The sequence below is a fragment of the Enhydra lutris genome, unplaced genomic scaffold (assembly GCF_002288905.1).
Source record: "Enhydra lutris kenyoni isolate GAN:26980312 unplaced genomic scaffold, ASM228890v2 scaffoldscaffold22, whole genome shotgun sequence".
Classification (NCBI taxonomy): domain Eukaryota; kingdom Metazoa; phylum Chordata; class Mammalia; order Carnivora; family Mustelidae; genus Enhydra; species Enhydra lutris.
Genome location: NW_019154106.1, coordinates 43013358 through 43034352, shown reverse-complemented (window position 1 = coordinate 43034352; position 20995 = coordinate 43013358). Strand labels below are relative to the sequence as shown.

General features: G+C 35.6%; 1 protein-coding gene across 5 annotated transcripts in view; it reads right to left on the bottom strand.

The window, feature by feature from the left end:
• The window catches only part of LOC111149639 (SRY-box 6), a 655543-nt gene that overhangs the window by 363689 nt on the left and 270859 nt on the right, over nt 1-20995 (bottom strand). For all 5 annotated transcript variants that reach the window (XM_022506831.1, XM_022506832.1, XM_022506833.1 and 2 more), the window contains one exon: nt 17707-17914. In XM_022506831.1, the coding sequence (XP_022362539.1) occupies nt 17707-17914 (208 nt within the window). The remainder of the gene's footprint in view (nt 1-17706; nt 17915-20995) is intronic.

Below are 20995 nucleotides of genomic sequence, written 5' to 3'. Positions count from 1 at the left end.
AGGGTCTTTTGTAATTCCACATAAATTTTAGTATTATTTGTTCTAGTTCTGTGAAAAAATGTCAGTACTGTGTCATCTTTGATCTCTTTCATCAGTGTTTTATAGTTTTCAGAGTACAGGTCTTTCACCTCCTCGGTTAAGTTTATTCCTAGGTATTTGATTATTTTTGGTGCCACTATAAAGGAGATTATCTTCTTAATTTGTCTTCCTGATACTTCATTATTACTGCATAGAAACACAACATATTCCTATATATTAATTTTGTATCCTGTGACTTTACTAAACTCATTTAATCAGTTCTAATAGTTCTTGGTAGGATTTTTAGGGTCTTCTATACTTCATTACCTATTTGGATGTCTTTGGTTTCTTTGACACTGGCTATAGAAACATTTTTCTAGATATGCCTCCTCAGGCAAGGAAAACAAGAGCAAAATTCAACTACTGGGATTATACCATTATAAATAAAAAGCTTTTGCACAGGAAAGGAGATCATCAACAAAAGCAGAAAGGCAACTTACTGAATGGGAAGAATATTTGCAAAAGATATATCCAATAAGGGGTTAATATCCAAAATATATAAAGAACTTATACAACTCAACAGAAAAAAATAAATTAAATTAAATTTAAAAAATAAAAATGGGCAAAGGACTTAAATAGACATTTTTCCAAAGAAGACATACAGATGGCCAACAGACACATGAAGAAATGCTCAACATCACTCATCATCAGGGAAATGCTAACCAAAACTACAAGGAGATATCACCTTACACCTATCACAATGGTTAAAATTAAAACTAACAAGAAATAACAAGTGCCGATGAGGATGTGGGGAAAAAGGAACCCTCATACACTACTGGCTGAAATACAACTGTTTCAGTCACTGTGGGAAACAATATGGAGGTTCCTCAAAAAATTAAAGATGGAATTACCATATGATCCAGTAATTCCACTACTGGGTATTTACCCAAAGAATGTAAAAATACTAATGCAAAAAGATATATGCATCCCTATATTTATTGCAGCATTTTTTAAAATAGCAAAAATATGACAGTAATCCAAGTGTCCATCCACAGATGAATGGATAAAGAAGTGATATATATATATATATATATATAAATAATATATAACCACTTATATATATTATATATATAATATATATAAAGGAATATTACTCAACCACAAAAAAGAATAAGCTCTTGCCATTTGCAACAATGGATGAACCTTGAGAGTATGTTAAATGAAGTAAAACAGAAAAAGAAAAATACCATATACGGTATGATATTCATATGCAGAATTTAAGAAATCAAACAAACAAAAAAAGACAAACAAAAAAACCAACTCTTTTTTTTAAATTTTTTATTTTTTTATTAACATATAATGTATTATTAGCCCCAGGGGTACAGGTCTGTGAATCGCCAGGTTTACACACTTCACAGCACTCACCATAGCACATACCTTCCCCAATGACCATAACCTCACCACCCTCTCCCTAACCCCCTCCCCCCTGCAACTCTCAGTTTGTTTTGTGAGATTAAGAGTCTCTTATGAAAAACCAACTCTTAAATGTAAAGAACAAACTGGAGGTTGCCAGAGGGGAGGTGGTAGGGGGAGGGATGAAATAGATAAAGGGGATTAAGAGTACACTTATCTTGATGAGAACTGAGTAATGTATAGAACTGTTGAATCATTATATTGTACACCTGAAACTAATGTAACACTGTATGTTAATTATACTTCATTTAAAAAAAGGCAGGGGGGGGGCGCCTGGGTGGCTCAGTTGGTTAGGCAACTGCCTTCAGCTCAGGTCATGATTCTGGAGTCCCAGGATCGAGTCCCACATCGGGCTCCCTGCTCAGCAGGGAGTCTGCTTCTCCCACTGACCTCTCTCCTCTCATGCTCTCTCTCTCTCAAATAATTAAATAAAAATTAAAAAAAAAAAAGGCAGGGGGCCAAGGGGTACTCCTTTCTCCTAATCTCCAGGATAATCAGTCCTACATCTGCCTACTGAATGTAACTACTTTCACAGAATGCTCAAACTCAGTATTTCTAAACCAAACCTTCTCCCCAAACTTTACCTATCTATAGTCACCAACTTTTCTTGTTATTATTCACCATCTTAATAGCCTCATCATTGAATCTCTCTGCTAGAGTACTTCAATCATATTCATCTCTCTCCCTAACCTCATACACCATATCTAATTATCAACCTCAAATATATAACTAAAACCTGATTCTTCCTCTCTATTCCCTGACACTGCCTTAATTTTTTAGACCCTTATCAGTACATATGTGGCCCATTAAAATAGCCTACTAGCAGATTTTCCTGCATTTGGTCTTGTCTCTTTCAAACTGACAGTCAAAATGCCACCCAAGTTTCTTTTATAAGAAATGCATCCAATTACGTTATGCCTCCTCTTACTTAAAGCTCTCAGCTGCTCCCTACTACCCAAAAAATAAAATTCAAACTCTTCCAGAAAGGCTTTAATCTATTTTCTCAGTCATATCTCTTGTCCAGCCACACTGAACCTCTGAATTCACCAAACTCATGGGTTTATTCATACCCCTGAAACTTTATACAATGCTGTTTTCTCTACCTGCGATTCTATTGTATCTCTTGGTCACTATGAATGGCTTACAATTCATCAAAATCCAGCTCAAGTGTCTATAAATCCTTCCCTAGATCTACTAGACAAAAATGACAGCCCCCTTTTGTATTCCCACAACATTTTAAGCAACTTCTACTACAGCATTTATTCTAATATGATTACTTTGTATTTCTATGTGTGGGTGTGTTTCTCACTAATTATGAGTTACTAAAAACCAGTATCTGTCCATCTCTATATTCATCTTCCTTTTTTCCACCTTCTCTTTCTCCACTTTTACCTCTTCCCAGCCCAGGCCCACTATACTACCAGATGAAAGAGCTTAATAAATAGTTATGGAAATAATAACCATATATATGTATATATTTAAATATGTATATGTATGCTTTATTTAAATGATGGAGCGCTCCCTAAAAATTGAGTCTATTTATCTCCTTTACACCATAATATTATTCATATCTGAAACCTTTTATAAATCAATAGATTTTTAGCTATTATACATATATTACATGCTAAGATCTATACTAGGCATTGATAGACTAAAAGATACGTCTGTGTCCTCAAGGAAATTAAAATCTTCTTGGGAAGCAAGATCAATATATATAAAATAGCAAATAACACTGTTCACCTTTGTCATAAATCAGTTGAGCATATTTTTGCAGTTCTGTGTGTTCTCTACTATATTCCATTGATCATTGTGTCTATTTTTCTGCCAAAACCATATTATTTTGATTACTGTAGCTATATTGTAGGCCTTGATATTAGGTAGAGGGATTCCTAACATCTTAACTCTTCTTTGTCAAGAATATCTTAGGTAACTAGAGGGTGTTATGCTTAGCGAAATAAGTCAATCGGAGAAAGACAACTATCATATAATCTCCCTGATATGAAGAAGTGGAGATGCAGTGGAGGGTTTTGGGGGGTAGGAAAAGAATAAATGAAACAAGATGGGATCGGGAGGGAGACAAACATAAGAGACTCTTAATGTCACAAAACAAACTGAGGGGGGCTGGGGGGAAGGGGGTAGGGAGAGGGTGGTGGGGTTATGGACACTGGGGAGGGTGTGTGCTATGGTGAGTGCTGTGAAATGTGTAAACCTGGCGATTCACAGACCTGTACCCCTGGGGCTAATAGTACATTATATGTTTATAAAAAAATTTAAAATTAAAAAAAAAAAACATATTCTAGGGTCTGCCCCTTGCTATACAAATTTTGGAATAAGCTTTTCTATGCATATGAATTCTGATAGAAATTGCATTTAACATATAGATTATTTGGGGAAGAACTAACATCTTTACCATGTTGAGTCTTCCAATCCATGACATGGTATGTGTTGCCATTTCTTTAGGTTTTCTTTCATTTCTTTTATCACCAGTTTGTAATTGTGCCATCAGATCCTGCACGTGCTTTAAGTGTATACCTACATTCTTCATTTTCTTTGGAGCAACTACAAATAGTATTGTGTTTTTAATTTCAGTTTTCACATGTCCATTGCTAATATATAGAAATGTGATTGATTTTTATGTGTTGATCTTGTATCCTATGACCTTGCTAACTCAAATGAAACCATTAAACTTCACTCCTCATTTAAAAATGGGACCTAGGGGTTCCTGGGTGGTTCAGTCGGTTAAGCATCTGCCTTCAGCTCAGGTCATGATTCCAGGGCCCTGGAATCAAGCCTCAAGTTGGGATCCCTGCCAACCAGAAGTATGCTCCATCCTCTCCCTTTCCCTCTCCTCCTCTGCTCATGCTCTGGCTCTCACTTTCTCTCTCTCAAATAAATAAATAAAATCTTTATTAAAAAATGTGACCTAAATCTCACATCTGATACAAAAATTGTCTCTAAAGGGATTATGGACTTAAATCTAAAAGGTAAAACTACAAATATTCTAGAAAAATGTTTAGAATAGGAGGTTAGGCAAAGTGTTCTTAGACTTGACAACAAAAGCATGATACATAAAATGAAAAATTGCTTAACACTACCTCTTTGAAGGTATCAACTTTTGCTTTGCAAAAGCCTATGTAAAAAGGATGAAAAGACAAACTACAGATTGGAAGAAAATACTTGCAAATCACATATCTGACATAGGATTAGTAGCTACAGTAATAAAGAACTCTGCCAACTCAACAGTAAAAGACAATCCAATTAAAAAATAGATGAAAGACATGAATAGACATTTCACCAAAGAGGATAGATAAACAGATGGTGAACAAACACATAAAATGATGTTTAACATCATTAGCCATAAGAGAAATACAATTTAAAGCCACAATGAAATATCACTACATACTATCAGAATGGCTAAAATAAACATTAAAAAAATCAAATTCTGGCAAAGATGCAGAGAAACTAGATCACTCATACATTGCTGAATGGGAATGTAAAACAGCTTTAGCTCTTCTGAAATAGCTGGCAGTTTCTTATAAAACTAAATATCAATTACCATACAACCCAGCAACCATACTCCTGGACATGAATTCCAGAGAAATGAAAACTTAGGCTGCCTTCGGCTCAGGTCATAGGTTCATACAAAAACCTATACACAAATGTTCATAGCAACTTTATTTATAATAGCCAAAAACTGGATTTTGAATTGATGCCTTTCAACCAGTGACTGGTTAAACAAACTGTGATACATACATGTGAAACACCACTGAATACTGTTCCTCAATAAAAAATATTATGAACTATTGATAAATGCAACAACATGGATGCATTGCTGGGAAATTATGCTGAGTTTTAAAAAAGCCAATTCCAAACAAATGCATACTGTGTGATTCCATTTATATAACATCTTTGAAATGACAAAATGTTAGAAATAAAGAACATACTATTGGTTGGTTGATAGTGTATCTGGAGTTATATTCCCATTAGCAGCTGACTTTTGAACAGTAAATGTGTACAAAAACAGAGAGAAGAAAAGGCCATGAAAAGAGAAAATTACTTTGATTTCCTATATTGACCTCCAATATTATGAAAGACAAAGATATGGTTAAGAGAGGCCTGAATGTAGACAGAAAAAAAGTAAATGCCAGGACAACAGAGGCAGAAGAAAGAACAAGAGATACCACTTCAGAACACTTAACAACCTTCACTCATTTATTCAATCAACAAACATTTAATAAGGGTCTTGTGTTCCAGTCATTATTAAGCACTGGGAATACAGCAGTGGACAAATCAGAATGTCTCTGCTGTCACTGATTTCCCCCCTTTACTTGAGTGAGAGAGACACAAAAGGAAGACAAATGAAAAGGCATATAATAAGGTAGTGGAAAATGCTAAGGTGAAAATTGAATAGAGTAATACGGTAAAGAGTAACTGCGGTCTACTTAGAATTTAAAGATTTGGTAAGACTTCTCTGAAAAAGTGACAGTTAAGCTGAGATATGAATGACAAGAAGGAGCCAGTATACATGGATCTCAAGGAAGATCATTCTAGGTACATGGAAAAGTAAGGAACTATGTTTGAGAGGGGGGGGGGGGGAACCAGGCCCAGTAAAGCTGGAATGGCCTGAGAAAGAGGTAAAGTAATATAAGAATATAAGATGAGTCTTGAAAGCCAGAGTACAGTGTTTGGATTTTAAGCAGTGAAATTAATTCTAAGCATAATAGAGATTGATGATCATGGCCAGATACCAATGCTCCAATGCCAGTAAAATGCCTACACCCTCTGACTATCAGATAATATCATGAAGAAGTAAAAGGGGCATGATTCTAACTGAATAAAGTTAAATCCTAAAGTAACTGGAAGTTTACCTAGAAATGAGATCAAACATTCTGCTATTAGAATGGTGGCTTAAAGGTCAAATTAAAATGAACAATGGAAAAAATAAAATTAATACATAAGCTTGGTACACATGAGATTTGTGCCAATAATATTTATAAGTAAACAACATTAATTTACTGCTGTCCTCTGTGTTCCAAAATAACACTATCATTATATGTGATATCATAAAAAATTATCAAAATTGACCACAGGATCATTTTTAGGACTCTGTACATTCTGTATGTACTATATTTTCCTCCAGACTTTCTCTTCTATCTGAAAACAAAGAGAGATTGCTCCAAAACAACATTTTGCTTATGCAATAATTTTTAAATTCCCCATCTCTCCCATCTATGACACAAGCAAAAACTTGAAGAGGTATTTCTGAAGAATCTGCTAAAAAGTTCCAATTAAACAAATTACAGCTGCATTCTGGAATGGAATGGAATAGCAGTGTACACAGTTTGTTAGCTAGTCTATAGACTGCCCACTGACTAGAGGTTGCCTTCATTCACAAGTCAAATATTAGCATAGTGTTTCTACTGCTGTTGCTGTTGCTGTGTGGTTCCTATTGCAAATAATTCAATAATTTGTCACATTTTTCATAGTTATTTTTCATTATACCTTCAATTTCTTTCTAACCATCTATTTGTATTTACACACTTTTAATTCATTACCTGAAAGCAACTAGGAATGTTCATGGGCCTCTAACTTCTGCACTTTCAATGTTACTGGATGGTCTATGTATTATGACTTCACTATGGGAGTTGCCTGGCCTCTCAGTTATGGCTTCTCAGTTATACTTAAACACCCAAAACAGGGACGCCTGGGTGGCTCAGTTGGTTAAGCGGCTGCCTTCGGCTCAGGTCATGATCCCAGAGTCCTGGGATCGAGTCCCACATCAGGCTCCTTGCTTGGCAGGGAGCCTGCTTCTCCCTCTGCCTCTGCCTGCCACTCTATCTGCTTGTGCTCACTCTCGCTCTCTGTCTCTCTCTCTCTCTCTGACAAATAAATAAATAAAATCTTTAAAAAAAAACAAAACACTCAAAACATAAATTAAGAAAGCTATGATAGGTCTAAGTGTCACAGTTACCAGCATTGAACCATCGCTGCATATCGTTAGTAATTATGGCCATGAATTCCCTCTAAGGCCCAAATCCCCCCAACAACAGCCCAGACAAAGGGTATATTTATTGACCTTTACTTCTTCTGGATCATGCTACCCTACCAACACCCCATTCTGTTTGCCAATCTCTCAAACCATACACAGCACTTTCTGAGCCAATTATCTCTGACTATGTCCATAAGTACCTCATTGGACAATGACTTTTCACACATCAAAATTGGATAGGAGTTTTTATCTCTAGCTTCATAAAGATTATAACACCAGAAAAAAGAGACAGATAACAGTAAAGTAAGTGATTTCAAGCATAATAAAAGAAAAATGAATCATGAGATTGGTTCAGATGACTTATAGACTGAAAACTGTTTGAAAAAGAAAATCACTGATGGTGCTAAAATTGAGATACAAATTCTAAAAGAAAATCAGAGCAGCATAAAGTTTTAAGATTTGGCCTTTAATGCTAGACTAATGTCCATGTTTCCTGAATTAAGAAACTTTTGCTAAGATCAATTAATTAGCTAATTAATCAATTATTAGGTACTACCCAGTCAGTTACCAGAGTCAGGACAAGAATACATATCAAAACAAGGCCAGTATCTCAAAGGATTCTAAAATTAAACATTCTAAGGAAAAGGTAAAGATTTCCAGCTAATAAGTCAACTGGTTAGAAAACTGTCTATAGCGTTATAAATGGCTAGGTAGAACAGCGGCGATAATCAACAGATTTGCTAGTTAGTCTTGAATTTGAAGTAGGTATTTAAGAAGAAAAACGACTGGGGACCAGATATGGCTAGAGATCAGGAATTTCTTTAATTCAAAAACCACACCAAACTGGAAACGTCAATAAAAAGTATCAAAAGGGGGGGAAAAAAAAGTGTTTCTTAACAAACCTAGTAATCATAGTCCAGTGGGAGAATGACAATACAGTTGTGCTCATAGTTGAAAGAAAGGTTGAAGAATTCTATTAAGATACAACAAAAGGAAAAAGGAAAATTGCAGTGAAGGGTCCTTCAAAGGCTCTTGTGAGCTTCTGAAAAGCTCAATGATAAAAAGAAACCTGTACTAGACATTTTGAGGAAGGTGGAACCAAAAGGTATAGGCAGTTAAGTTAAAGCTTTCAAGGATTATATTACACACACACACACACACACACACACACACACACACTGTAGCCCCAACTTCTTTGTGTACTGTTTTCCAACAGAGTGGGAAAAGAATACAAATATTCATCAACAGCAGCTCCACTCCTGGGAATACACCCTAGAGAAGAAACTCGTGCACATGTACATGAGAAGACAGGTGCAACAAGGTTCATAGCATCTTTGTTTTTACTAGCAGAAAACAATAGCATCCAAGTGTCCAGACACAGTAGACAGGAAAATACACTCCTGTATATCATCTGTGGAATAATGTATGGAATTTTATACAAAAATGAAAATGAACCCGAGCCAAACACTGCAAAATTGAGCTTAGAATATCATAATGAATATAAAAAGCAAGGTGCAGAAGGTTACAGTGTACTACCATTTTTACAAAGTTCTAAAGCAAAGCCAAACAACATAATTTAGGGACACATAAAACTGGTTTAAAACAAAAAGGGAAAATGATAAACACAAAGTCTGGCAGCAGTTACATCGAGGTGGAAAACAAACAGATTGCACAGGTGAAGAAAACATAAGTAGATTCAATAGTAATAATTTATATTAAATTGGATGATGAATTCCCAGGCATTTATTTAATTTTTATGCCTTATAACATTTATGTACCATATACGACATAATAAACACATATTCAATTTTCCCACTTCCTTGTATATTCATTTTTCTTTGTAATTTACATATATACTATAGAAGAAAAAGATATGAATCCAAAAACTACCCCTCCTATTACTTTTTAGAATCCCAGCATAAATCCTGAAGAAGTCGATCTAATAAATTTTCAATGGAAAAAATGTGAAATGCTAACAATGCGCTCAAATTCTACATGTTCAAAAATCACATAAGGATATGAGTTATTTCATCAAACCATCAGAAATCTGTATCCTCTTTCTAAACAACAAAATGCCAGGAGAGCACCTTCTTGCTTCCCAGGTGAAGAAGAAAAAATCAAAAGCAATCGCCTGCATCTGTTCTTAACATTCTTAGAGCTTTAAGAAAAGAATGTTTAAATCTGAAGAAAGAGAAATGAACCAAGAAATATGAAGTATCTTTTCAAGGCAGAGACACGCAAAATGAAGTTAAGAAAAAGATTCCACCAACTAGTAGTACATTGCCGACACTGTAAGTGGGAGTTACAAAACAACAGCAAATTGAAATAGCCAAGATTTGCCCAGAATGTCTGGGGCTCACAGGATGCAGGCTGACGATATTTTTAATAAAGTTATGTAAGAGGATGTCCAGCTTCCAAAGAATTAGAAAGCAAATATACTTCACACAAAAACATATCAAATATAATTCTTTTCATAATTCAAAAACCAGTAGTTCTAGCTCATTTTAATCCTTAATTGTACAATACTTTCAGAAAATACAGTTATTTAAACTATCTGGTACTAGATAACTATTTACTATGAATATACAAATTCTTTAAAACGGGAGCAAGGATAAAAATATCATAGGGAGGAAAGATGGAGTATTTTAAAGAGAAGAAAAAATGAACTGAAATCAAGTTGCATCAGCATTGCTCTGAATACCTGATTGCTTCTTCACTTGGAGTGTGAGTGGTCTTGGGGAACTTCAGCATTTAAATGACTTGAAATTTCCAACTTATTTGAAATAATAATTCTGGGGCGTTTGTAATGAATACTTAATGTGTTTCTTATGCAAAAATCCAAAACCTTTCCGATTTTTCCCATGAATGAGAAATAGAAAGAAGGGTTTGGATCTCAAATATTCTAAATGCTTCACCAATATAACCTTCAATCACAATGGTGGTAAACCTAATATCCATATACTGTGCCTTAAAAAATTCTTTTGATGCCCTAGCATGGTATGAATGTTAAACTTTCGTTTTGTTTTCTTTTTAGTATGGGCTTTTCATAGATTTTTTTTTCCCCTCTAACAGGAACGCATTGCTCTTAACTGGGTGCTATCTGAAAACCTCATCCAAGGCTTTACCAACCTCTCTCACTGACAACATCATATTCCACATACTTCTCAGCAGGAAAGATTGGCTTCCAGTGGGGAAACTTTAGTATCAGCTTTTCCAAAAAGCCTGAAAGGAGAGTTAAACTGAATTGCTCTTCCAGAAAACAGGAACATCATTGCTGCCAAATGCTAAATCCCCTAACGCCATGGGACATTTCCTATGACTCGGTCTGTGGCGAAAGATGAGGTTCCTGTAATATTTCTCTTCAAAAATGTTGCTTCAAAGCAATTATAACAGCAATAGTAATAATAATTATAATTATAGAAGCTATGTGTTTTACATATTTAATACGTGAAATCCTCACACAACGCTGCAAAGTAGGTATCATTCATCCAGTTTTACAGGTGAGGGAACGGAAGCACAAAAGGACTAAGTAATTTGTTCAAGGTCATACAGCTAGAAAATAATATTGGCTACCTCTATTGAGCACTTACTACATGCTGGTAATGCTCTAAGTGCTTTCGTTGCATTAACTAAATCTTGATCCTTATACTAGCACTATAATTATGTCCAATTTTTGATTGAGAAAACTGAGGCACAGAGAGGTGCCCTCTGCCACCCACATGGCAAATGGAGAACTGAGTTTCAAACACAGGCACTCGAGCTCCAGAGCACACATTCATAATCGGGAGGCTATACTGCCCCTCCACATGATAGAATTTATGGTCAAACACAAACCCAGCTCACTCAGAATCATGACTTTCAAAACTGAGTTTCCCCATCGTTTAAAGTATGCCACAGTCCTCCTTTATTTCAGCAAAAGCTATCAGATAAGCAATATATACCAACATACATGCTAACTTAATACAATTCAGTAAAAAAAAATATGTAAAAATCCAAATTATTGTTTAGAGATGTGAATAATGATAATAATCTGTCAGATATACACATAAACACGTGTTCATTCCTGTGCGGGGTAACAGCTGCATAATCCATTGGAAAGCCTATCCCACCAGGAATCCAAAGCTCAAATGCTCCTGGCCCTTTCTCCACATACACAATCAAATGAAACCACATACTTTCATTATCATGATAACTTGTGGCACACAATTCCACTAGACAAATATTCTAATTTCTGTCCAACGTATAGCCTATGCAACTGTACTTAAACCCTGCACACTTTCCATTAAGTTCATGGCTTCTATCAGAGTTCACGTATTCAAATGTTTCTACCCAACTACAAGCTTTATCACTCCCTCTTGATCACAATAATTATTACCTAAAGAATACATCTTTTAAAAGAGCCAAAAAGTGAGAAAGAAGGTTTTAGTTCATCAGAGAGTTGAGGTTTGTATCATTGTATCCCTTTCCCTGCAAGCACATGCCTCCAGAACCTGACCCAAAGCAGACCACTCGGCCTCGGATCATACACTTAGTAGTATGATACACAAGACATGATAGTGGCTGAAGCACTATTATTAAAGAGAGATTAAAACAGCTGTACATTATGCTGAAGCACTCACTCTTCCCTTTACAAACAGACGGTCCTGGATTACAAGCAGCACTTGACCATTTAAATCACGACAACAACCAGATTTAACCAGCTGGGCCATATTCTCCTAGGCAATGCCTGTTGACCTCCTCAGTCGCAGCTGCTCAAATGAAATTCTCATTAGACAACTTATTTTCAGAAGCCAAAGGACTCTCTGATTAAATATATGTATTTAGATATAGAAGTCCTTTTTAAAGTATTCATTTTCTGACAACTGTCGCTTATGTTAGAGCCCAGCTACACTGGCAACAAGATGGGTGATACAAGGATAACGAAAATTCATCATTTAATCACAGCAGAAAGATTTTTATCTTGGAAGCGTTTTAACCTGAACAGATAATCAGTCTTTCTGCATATTCTACCCACCAATATCAGCAGTGTTTTAAAAGGTAGATTCTGATATTCATTCTATGCCTCCATCCATGCATCTGTCTGTCTCTCTCTCTCTCATCTATCATCTATCTTCCTACCTACCCATGACCAAAAAAATCAAGGTTAAATTTGCAACAAAACAGAAACCTTGTCTATTTTCCCACAAGTCTCACTTTCAGAGGAGGCACTTCAGACAGAACACCTTTGTTCATCAGTGTCTCAGCAATCCAGTCAAATCACCGTTCTGAAGAAGACATTTCTTGAGGAATGGCAGATAAAACACTGGACAATTATTTGGCTGATGAAAGGATCTGCCTTTAAGAGAATAACATCCCTAATGTTTTGTCATGTAGATATTGTTTTTAAAATAGACCATAATAAATAAACTTTTTATAGATCAGTTCCTGTATATGAGGGGAAGTGAGGGGGAAGGTATTTAGTCTGATAGAGTCAAACATTCTCCAGGACAAGAATGACTCAGGAAAAGTCATTTATTATGTCAATCACACAGGCTTGTCATTCATGAAGTATGGCCTTCACACCAGGAAACAGGTAAGAGTGAGGCAAGTGATGCATTTGAAAGCTCTTATATGTCCCCTGGGATAAGAGCTGCCCCACCTGAGGAGAGAGACCTGGGGCTTTAAATGGTCAAAGCCAAGTAAATATTGGTGAAGCTATTATACCTCCGTAGACCTGAAATATAGTTTTATAGAGTCAGAGATACCATTATCTTGTTCTGTAGCATTGCTCCAAGCAGGTAATTAAAATTAGGAATCAAACTCAAAGTAGAAAATAGAAATATTCATGGCTCCCATCTCCAAAACATGTTCCTCTACTATTTTTTTATTAATTGCATTACAACCTTCCTACTCACCCAGAGTTTAAAAACTCTGAGCAACATTTGAACCATTCCTCTCCCCTGGTCGCCTCACTTAAATGTCAACTCCTAACAATTCTATCTCCTAATATCTTTTCCATATTCACCCATTCCTCCTTTCTCATTTCTGCTGCCTTAGTTTCAGGCCCTCATTATCTCTAGCCTGAAACAATTTTCTCCGTGTCTCTCGTGCTCCTACACATCCTACACAGGCCGCCAGATAGACTTCCTGAAGGATAGCTCTAAATCCATCACCATGTTGCGCTAAGAAATTGTCAGTGGTTCTTCCGTGACCTTCATTTTAAAGTGCAAACTCCTAAGCCAAGAATTAAAGGGCCTCAGTGATCTGAACACAACCTACCTTTTCAGTCTTATATCCCATATGCATCTTCACATACTTTAAATTAGAACCTGAACTGTTGGCTATTTTAAAGGTCTCTGCCTGTTCCTTCTATCTGAAATGTCCCTCCCCTCCATTTCTGCCTATCTAAATCCTTCGTTCTCCAAGACCAGCTAAGACCCATTTCCCTTTAGAAACTTCCCATGGCTTCCTAGGCCAGTGCAATGTGTCCTGTAAACTCCTGTATTAGACACTGAATTAGAGTTCATTTTGTATATATCCTATACCTCTTACAAGAATATGAACTTTTTAAAGTTAGAGACTGTTGTTTTACTCATTATGGGTGCCCGATATTAAGTAGCATAGGGACTCTAGACCTAGGGTCCAGAGACCCCAAGAGTCCATCTACAGGATTCAAGGGGCCTTGGATGGTGAACCTGGATGGAAAAATTCTTTTCGCAAACCTCTAATTGAAAATTTGCACTTCTTTAAACTGCGTATGCAGGCAAAAACCATAAAATATTCATAGTATTTGTGATACTGTAACCAATAGAATTACAGTATATTTTTCTGGCATATTGTACTGGTTAGTGATATCTTAAAATAACTTTTATGTTTTTCACTACATTAAAATTTTGATATTTTGAGTCCCTTCATTAGATCTTGTTGTTTAATGCATTAGTTAAGAAGCATTTTCTACCATATCATAAAATTTTGGAATCATTTAATATTTTAATATAATTCATTTTCTCTGTAATTCCATGGATTTTACTTTGTGCATTTAAACTAAGAAATAACCTGTAGGCTTCACTGACTAACAAGAAAATCCATGGTCAAAAAAAAAAAAAAAAGTTAAGAATCCCTGGGTTCTACTGTCACCTTGCAAAATAAAAAGAAAACTTGTAGAAAAATAATCATGATACTATGTAGTTCTTGGTTATGGTTATAAAAAATACATATGATGAACTATGAAATATTATATAAGCACATTATTCATAAATATTCATAGAGCTTTGGCATTAGAAAAAGACCCTTTTGTCCCCTAGCCCTATTAAAATGGCAATTAAGATTGCCACATACCTCCAAGGACAATTTATTATCTTCCAAAGAAGATTAGTCCATACATGGACAGGTACAACTATTAGACAGTTAATATTGTTTTAAATGATAATCTGGTTCCTTGTAACTTCTTGTCACTGGTCTTCATTCAATCCCTATGCAACTACATAGAATAAACCCAATCTCTCCTCCACATGACAACCATCATGTCTTCCTTCATCTATTTTCTCCGGGATTGATATTACCAGTTCCTTCAACCATTCCTCTTATGATGGAATTATGTGTCTGTTATCATGTCAACTGTTCTCCTCTGAGAATATCCCAATGTTTTTTAGTCCCTCTTAAAGTGTGGTGATTCTCAACTCAACACCGTAATTCAGATGCATTCTATTGAGCAGGGAGTTCAATGGGACTACCACCCTTTGAATGCTACATACTGTAATTCTAGTAATGCTGATTGAGACAGCACTATCAAATTTTTGGCATGATTCATCACGCTGAGCCCAGTGTACTTTCTTAAAACTCATACACTTATTTTTTTTTTTTAAATTCATGTATCTGCTATTTGAATTTCCTTCAGTAATTATTTGTGCAGCTAGGAGTTTTGGTCACTATCTCTGGACTTAACAATAAGATCTATTAAATTTTATTTGATGGGCTAGTTTTAAGTTCATATTTTTGGTTTGTCAAAACCTTTTGAGTTTTGTTTCTTTCATGCATTTTATTCAAAGTTCCTCCCAGATTTGTAGAATCTATAAGTTTGATGAGCATACTTTTATCACTTCATATTTATACTTAATACATTATATACATTAATGCACACTGAAAAATGCCTGAAATTCTGATGCCTAAAATATATATACTATAGAAAACAAAGTCCAGTAAAGTACATAAAAACATTCTTTGATAGTAGAAATGTACTGATAAAGTACTCTTAAATGAGAGGTCTCATCTTGCAAGTGTCTCTCTTGTACCAAATCTTTAACACACAGTAATAAAGAGGAAGAACAAAAAACTATGAGTACAAGAGAAAAAATATTTTAAATTTCCTAGGAGTTCACACTGGGAAAAAAAAAAAAAAACATCGCATATCAGTTTATTTTTACATTAAAGAGCTTGCTAAAGAATTTTAAAAACCACTTTCTTATAAGACTAAATCATCTTTTTTGGTATTTCGTAATTAAAATAATCTAGCAATCTCACTTCTTTAGAGATTATTGATCTGACAGCTTCATTTATGCTAGAACATAGCCAAGTAGGGGAAAATAAAGTGTCTGTGCAGCCAGAAGTCCATGAACTAAAGATCATCAATATTACCCAGAATCTCTCAGCAACTCGCCCAGACATATATGTTTATATTTTACTTATGGTCCAGAGGCTGTGATTATCTATTTTCATAATTTATAAATTAAAAGAGAAACAAATTAGAAATTATTCACAATGCAAAAAGTAACAGCCTACAATCTGATATTGAAAGAAGAGACCCCAACACACACACATACACACAGACACACACGCACACAGATGGTGCATGCACCAAAAGATACCTGTTATCAAGCAGACACAAGAACTCAAAAGTCTCATAACTTTTGAAATAACCATAAAGCCAAATAGTCCTAATCATCTCAATTATCTCTGGGGGTATCATCACATTGTAGCCTGATAAAACAAATGACATTTATAATATGATAATTATCACAATACCCCAAATTTATGTACTTGACTGCTCATCAGAGACTTCTATGTTCATTATTATAGTTAATTCTCAAAATGTTTGAGTTACCAAGTCAAATACTAGTACCACACCAAATTTTAAATTTTGTGGTTCAGGTAAACTGAAGAACTTACCCAGGGTCACATAATTATTAGATAAGTATTGGAGTTTATAGTCTACTGCACCATGACCCTGAATCATCAAAAAAATATTTACATTTTTGTGTCCTATCATCTGGTTGGTAAGTCAGGGAGGTGTGTGATGCATTTTAGAAACTTCCTTTTGTGCTGATGTGATTGGCACATCCACAAAAATTAATTTGAAACTTTTAAACTTTTAAGCCCTCATAGGAATAAAATTAAGTTACATGAAAAATTCTCTTCTATATGCATTTCTCTACAGTACCACAGAACTCTAAATTTAACTTACAGTGTTTGCAATAAATCCAGAACCATTAACTACCCTACATTTCAGAGTCTAAAATCTGCACATAAAGAACGAAAGAACATACATAGTACAGCAACCACTTAGACTTGATTTATTTGATTTAAAAATATTATTAGAGTTTTTTTTCATGTTTTTTAGGACCTAGGTGAACCTAGTGAAGCTAAGTATATCTCTTGAAAGAGTAGAGAAGGTAGCTGTGGGATGATCTAATAGATGTCATATGTCACAGCACTTTCCTCTTGAGCATTTAGCTTTGACAAATTAGAAACAACTCTCAATTCTACAACAATTTGGAGGTGAAAGGATATTATTTATAAATTTGTAATATTTATAAAAAATGAGGAATAAATTAGTTTTGTTTTTATTTTCTGTTTGCTTTTCTTTTCTTTTTAAACAGTTCATCTTTTCATAATAAAACACTGTCCATCAAAAGGAAATAAGGGAGAAAAAGAATGAAAAATAAAGTTGCAGCTGCAAAAGTTCCCATACTACACCTTTTTTCATGGTAAAGCTTGCAGTCCCTTTAAAACCTTGATTTATTATCATAAGAACAAAATAAAATGCATAAAGTTTTAGAAAAATGGAACTATCTGCTTAATACTTTCAACGGATCAAATCTGCCATCACCATGGTAACCTGTGAATAACTTTTTCCTAGCTAGTGCCAATTATGCACTGCTTTGGCCCTTGAAATCCCACTCAGTTTTTTTTTTTTTTTAAGGCCTGGAATCTTTGAAAGAATAAAGCCCAACAGTTAAGTCCACACATACCCTCTTGTTCTGTCCGAGTCATTTCCTCAAGCTTCTTCTGTTTCAGTGTGTCCACCACATCGGCAAGGCTCCCTTTGCGGCGTTCTGGGGTTCCAAAAGTAACACTGGTCATTATCTCGCGGTCCCGACTCCCTTCGTCAGGCTTATGTGGTGAGGTAGAGGTATTTCGGAAGGAATACAGGGAACATAACTTATTATTCTCTGACTCCTAGAAAAACAAAATAAAATAAAACCGTTAGAACATTTGTTTCTTTGCATACCGTTGGAGAAAAATCCTAAACTCAGAATAACAACACTATGAGGACAAAATATAACCATCTCTGCTTTATTTTTTTTTCCTGTTACGTTATTCAGCATACAGTACATCATTAGTTCTTGATGTAGTGTTCCATGATTCATTGTTTGCATCTAACCATTTCTGCTTTAAAAATACTAAACATTAAAGAAGCAATTATCAAAAGAACTCCCTTGAATTTGATGATTAAAACTGGTTTTTCTTAATTAAAAACCAACCTAAGAGTTTCAAACCCTTAATTTTAAAATGGACACTTCGACTTCTTATTCATTCACACCCTTCATTTAGAGTAGTTCAACTTCAATTATTAATTATTAAGATTGGTGAAGTTTTTCTTTTAATTGGCACTTTTGTTAAATGCTCTTCCCACAGCTTAAAAAATATATACATTATAATAACATTATCTTTGAATTTAGAAACAATAGGGAAATTAGCTTCAATATCCAATGTTAACTATTCAACAGCAAATATATAAAATATCTAAATCAGTGTCAGAAAGTTAGCCAACCTGAACATTTTTGTGTGCTGGGGCTTGAAGGGAATCATTTTTTTCCTAGCCATACATCTTTCAAAGTTCCAAAAATTCTTTCTGTTCCTTATCTTTATCACTTACACTTTAGTACATAGTCACATACATTTGAAAATGGCTTATTTTCATGTTTTTATGTTTGTTTCTTTGATTGCTTTTAAAAGGACACATCTGCTACGAAACATTTGCACAAGAATTCACAATACAGAGAAGGTAAGCTAACTGGTAAGAAGGTTAGATCCATCTGCGAGGAAAAAATGCAAAACTGAGATTGAAAATAACAAACACCTAAAAGTTTATAGAAAGAAAATGTTGTTACGTCTCTCTAAATCAGAACTGAGGGTTGGAAGCAACTGTTCTTTAGCTACAGCCCATCAGTAATCTTACATTCACCTCATCTGTCTAGGCATGGGTATTCTCTTGCCCAATTAAAAAAAAAATGGTATGAAATAAAGCATGTGGCCTTTGTGATTCTCATCAGAAACATGAACATCTTAACTGCTCCTATATCTCTCTCCCCCTTCACAAAGACGTCCAGCAAACTTCAAGAACTAAGGGAAGAAATAGGAGGCAAAAGTTATAGTAATACCTGGTGGGAAAGAGGAAGAAAAGAAAAATGGAGCCTAGACAAAGTACCGGTTTCAAGATAACTATAAATGACAAACGCTAGGTAATTAGTATTTTTGTCGTTGTAGAAGGTTAAATAAGACTTGTTTTCAGGAACATATTATGAGATAACATTTGTAAAGCAACTAGGCACAAGACTGAGCTCTAAGAAGTGGTATTTAATAAGTGGTAGGTACCATTATTCTGATGGAAGGAGCAGATCTAAGGATGGAACCAACGCGGTTCTCTTCCCCTCTGGGCCTAAGGAATTATTTAGTAAAACATGTTATGACTCTTAAAATAAACTAAATACTGTGAAGCCTGAGCATATACTAAAAACCACTGAATTGTATACATTAAATGGGTAAATTGTATGTGAACTGTATCCTAATAAAGCTGTTAAAAATATGGTAAGCCAAATCAGTCTTTTTTTTTTTTTATTCCCAGTACTAACACAATGCCTAGCACAGAACAGACGCTCAGTACATTTGTACTGAAATAAATTGAAAAGGATAAAATAAATGGAGTAGGACAGGGGCAGGAAAGAGAGCTCCTCTTTACCTTGCTCCCAGATCTAGGAAAGACGTTTTATTTCATTTAATGTTTACAATAACTCTATAGCATAATGCAGAGGAACCCCTTCTTTTAGATGTCAGTCATGGTTAGTGACTTCTTGGGATGTCAGGTCATTCTCTGTGCAAATGAAAACTCAGAAATGGGGGTGCCTGGGTGGCTCAGTCACCTAAGTGTCTGCCTCTGGCTCAGGTCAAGATCTCAGGGTCCTGGTATCGAGCCCCTCATTGGGCTCCCTGCTCAGTAGGGTAGTCTGCTTCTCCCTCTCCCCCTGTCCCTCCCCCCACTCATGCTCTCTCTCTTCCTTCACTCTCTTTCAAATGAATAAATACCCTTAAAAAAAAGAAAGAAAGAAAACTCAGAAATGTGTTTTCCAAAGCCATTTCGATCTCTTAGTAATGTTGTGATCAGAAATTTGACCTAGACTTTTTTGCACCAGTATCACCATTGAATAAATCGTGCTTCCGTCACTTTCAAGTGCAAACTAGTCTTGTATCATAGCCTGTAAATCAAAAACAAAAACAACAACAACAACAAAAACTTTGACTAACCTAAGAGATTAAAAACCAAGTCAAAACAACTCATGTAGAAGTGGGTTACCTACAAATAAGCCAACATTGACCATAATACAAAGGGCTTTCCCATCACTCCTAAACTGAAATTAAAAGATGTTAGGAATGGCTCTCCTGCCTAAGGAACAACTTAAAGTTTTATTTACTCATGTCCTTTGTGAGATAGACTGCTTTCTTTGTTTTTGTTTTTTGTTTTTGTTTTTTAACCTATGGGAATGTAGCCACCACCATGCTACACCACAGACAATCACCATAGGTTCCCACACCAATGACCCACTCTGTCCTCAGCCCCATAATCTGTGCAAAGTGGCTAAACACTCCCAAGAAGCAGAGAATAAGAAGCTGAAAAGTCATGATTTTTCCAAAAAAGTGATAAGAACTACTTGCAATATGTCACCACGCACCAACATAGGCAGTGGATAAAATCATCAATGGGGGTGCCTGGGTGGCTCAGTGGGTTAGGGCCTCTGCCTTCGGCTTGGGTCATGATCTCAGAGTACTGGGATTGACCACCGTATCGGGCTCTCTGCTTGGCTAGGAGCCTGCTTCCCTTCCTCTCTCTCTGTCTGCCTCTCTGCCTACTTGTGATCTCTGTCAAATGAATAAACAAAATCTTAAAAAAAAAAATCGTCGGGGCGCCTGGGTGGCTCAGTGGGTTAAGCCGCTGCCTTCGGCTCGGGTCATGATCTCAGGGTCCTGGGATCGAGCCCCGCA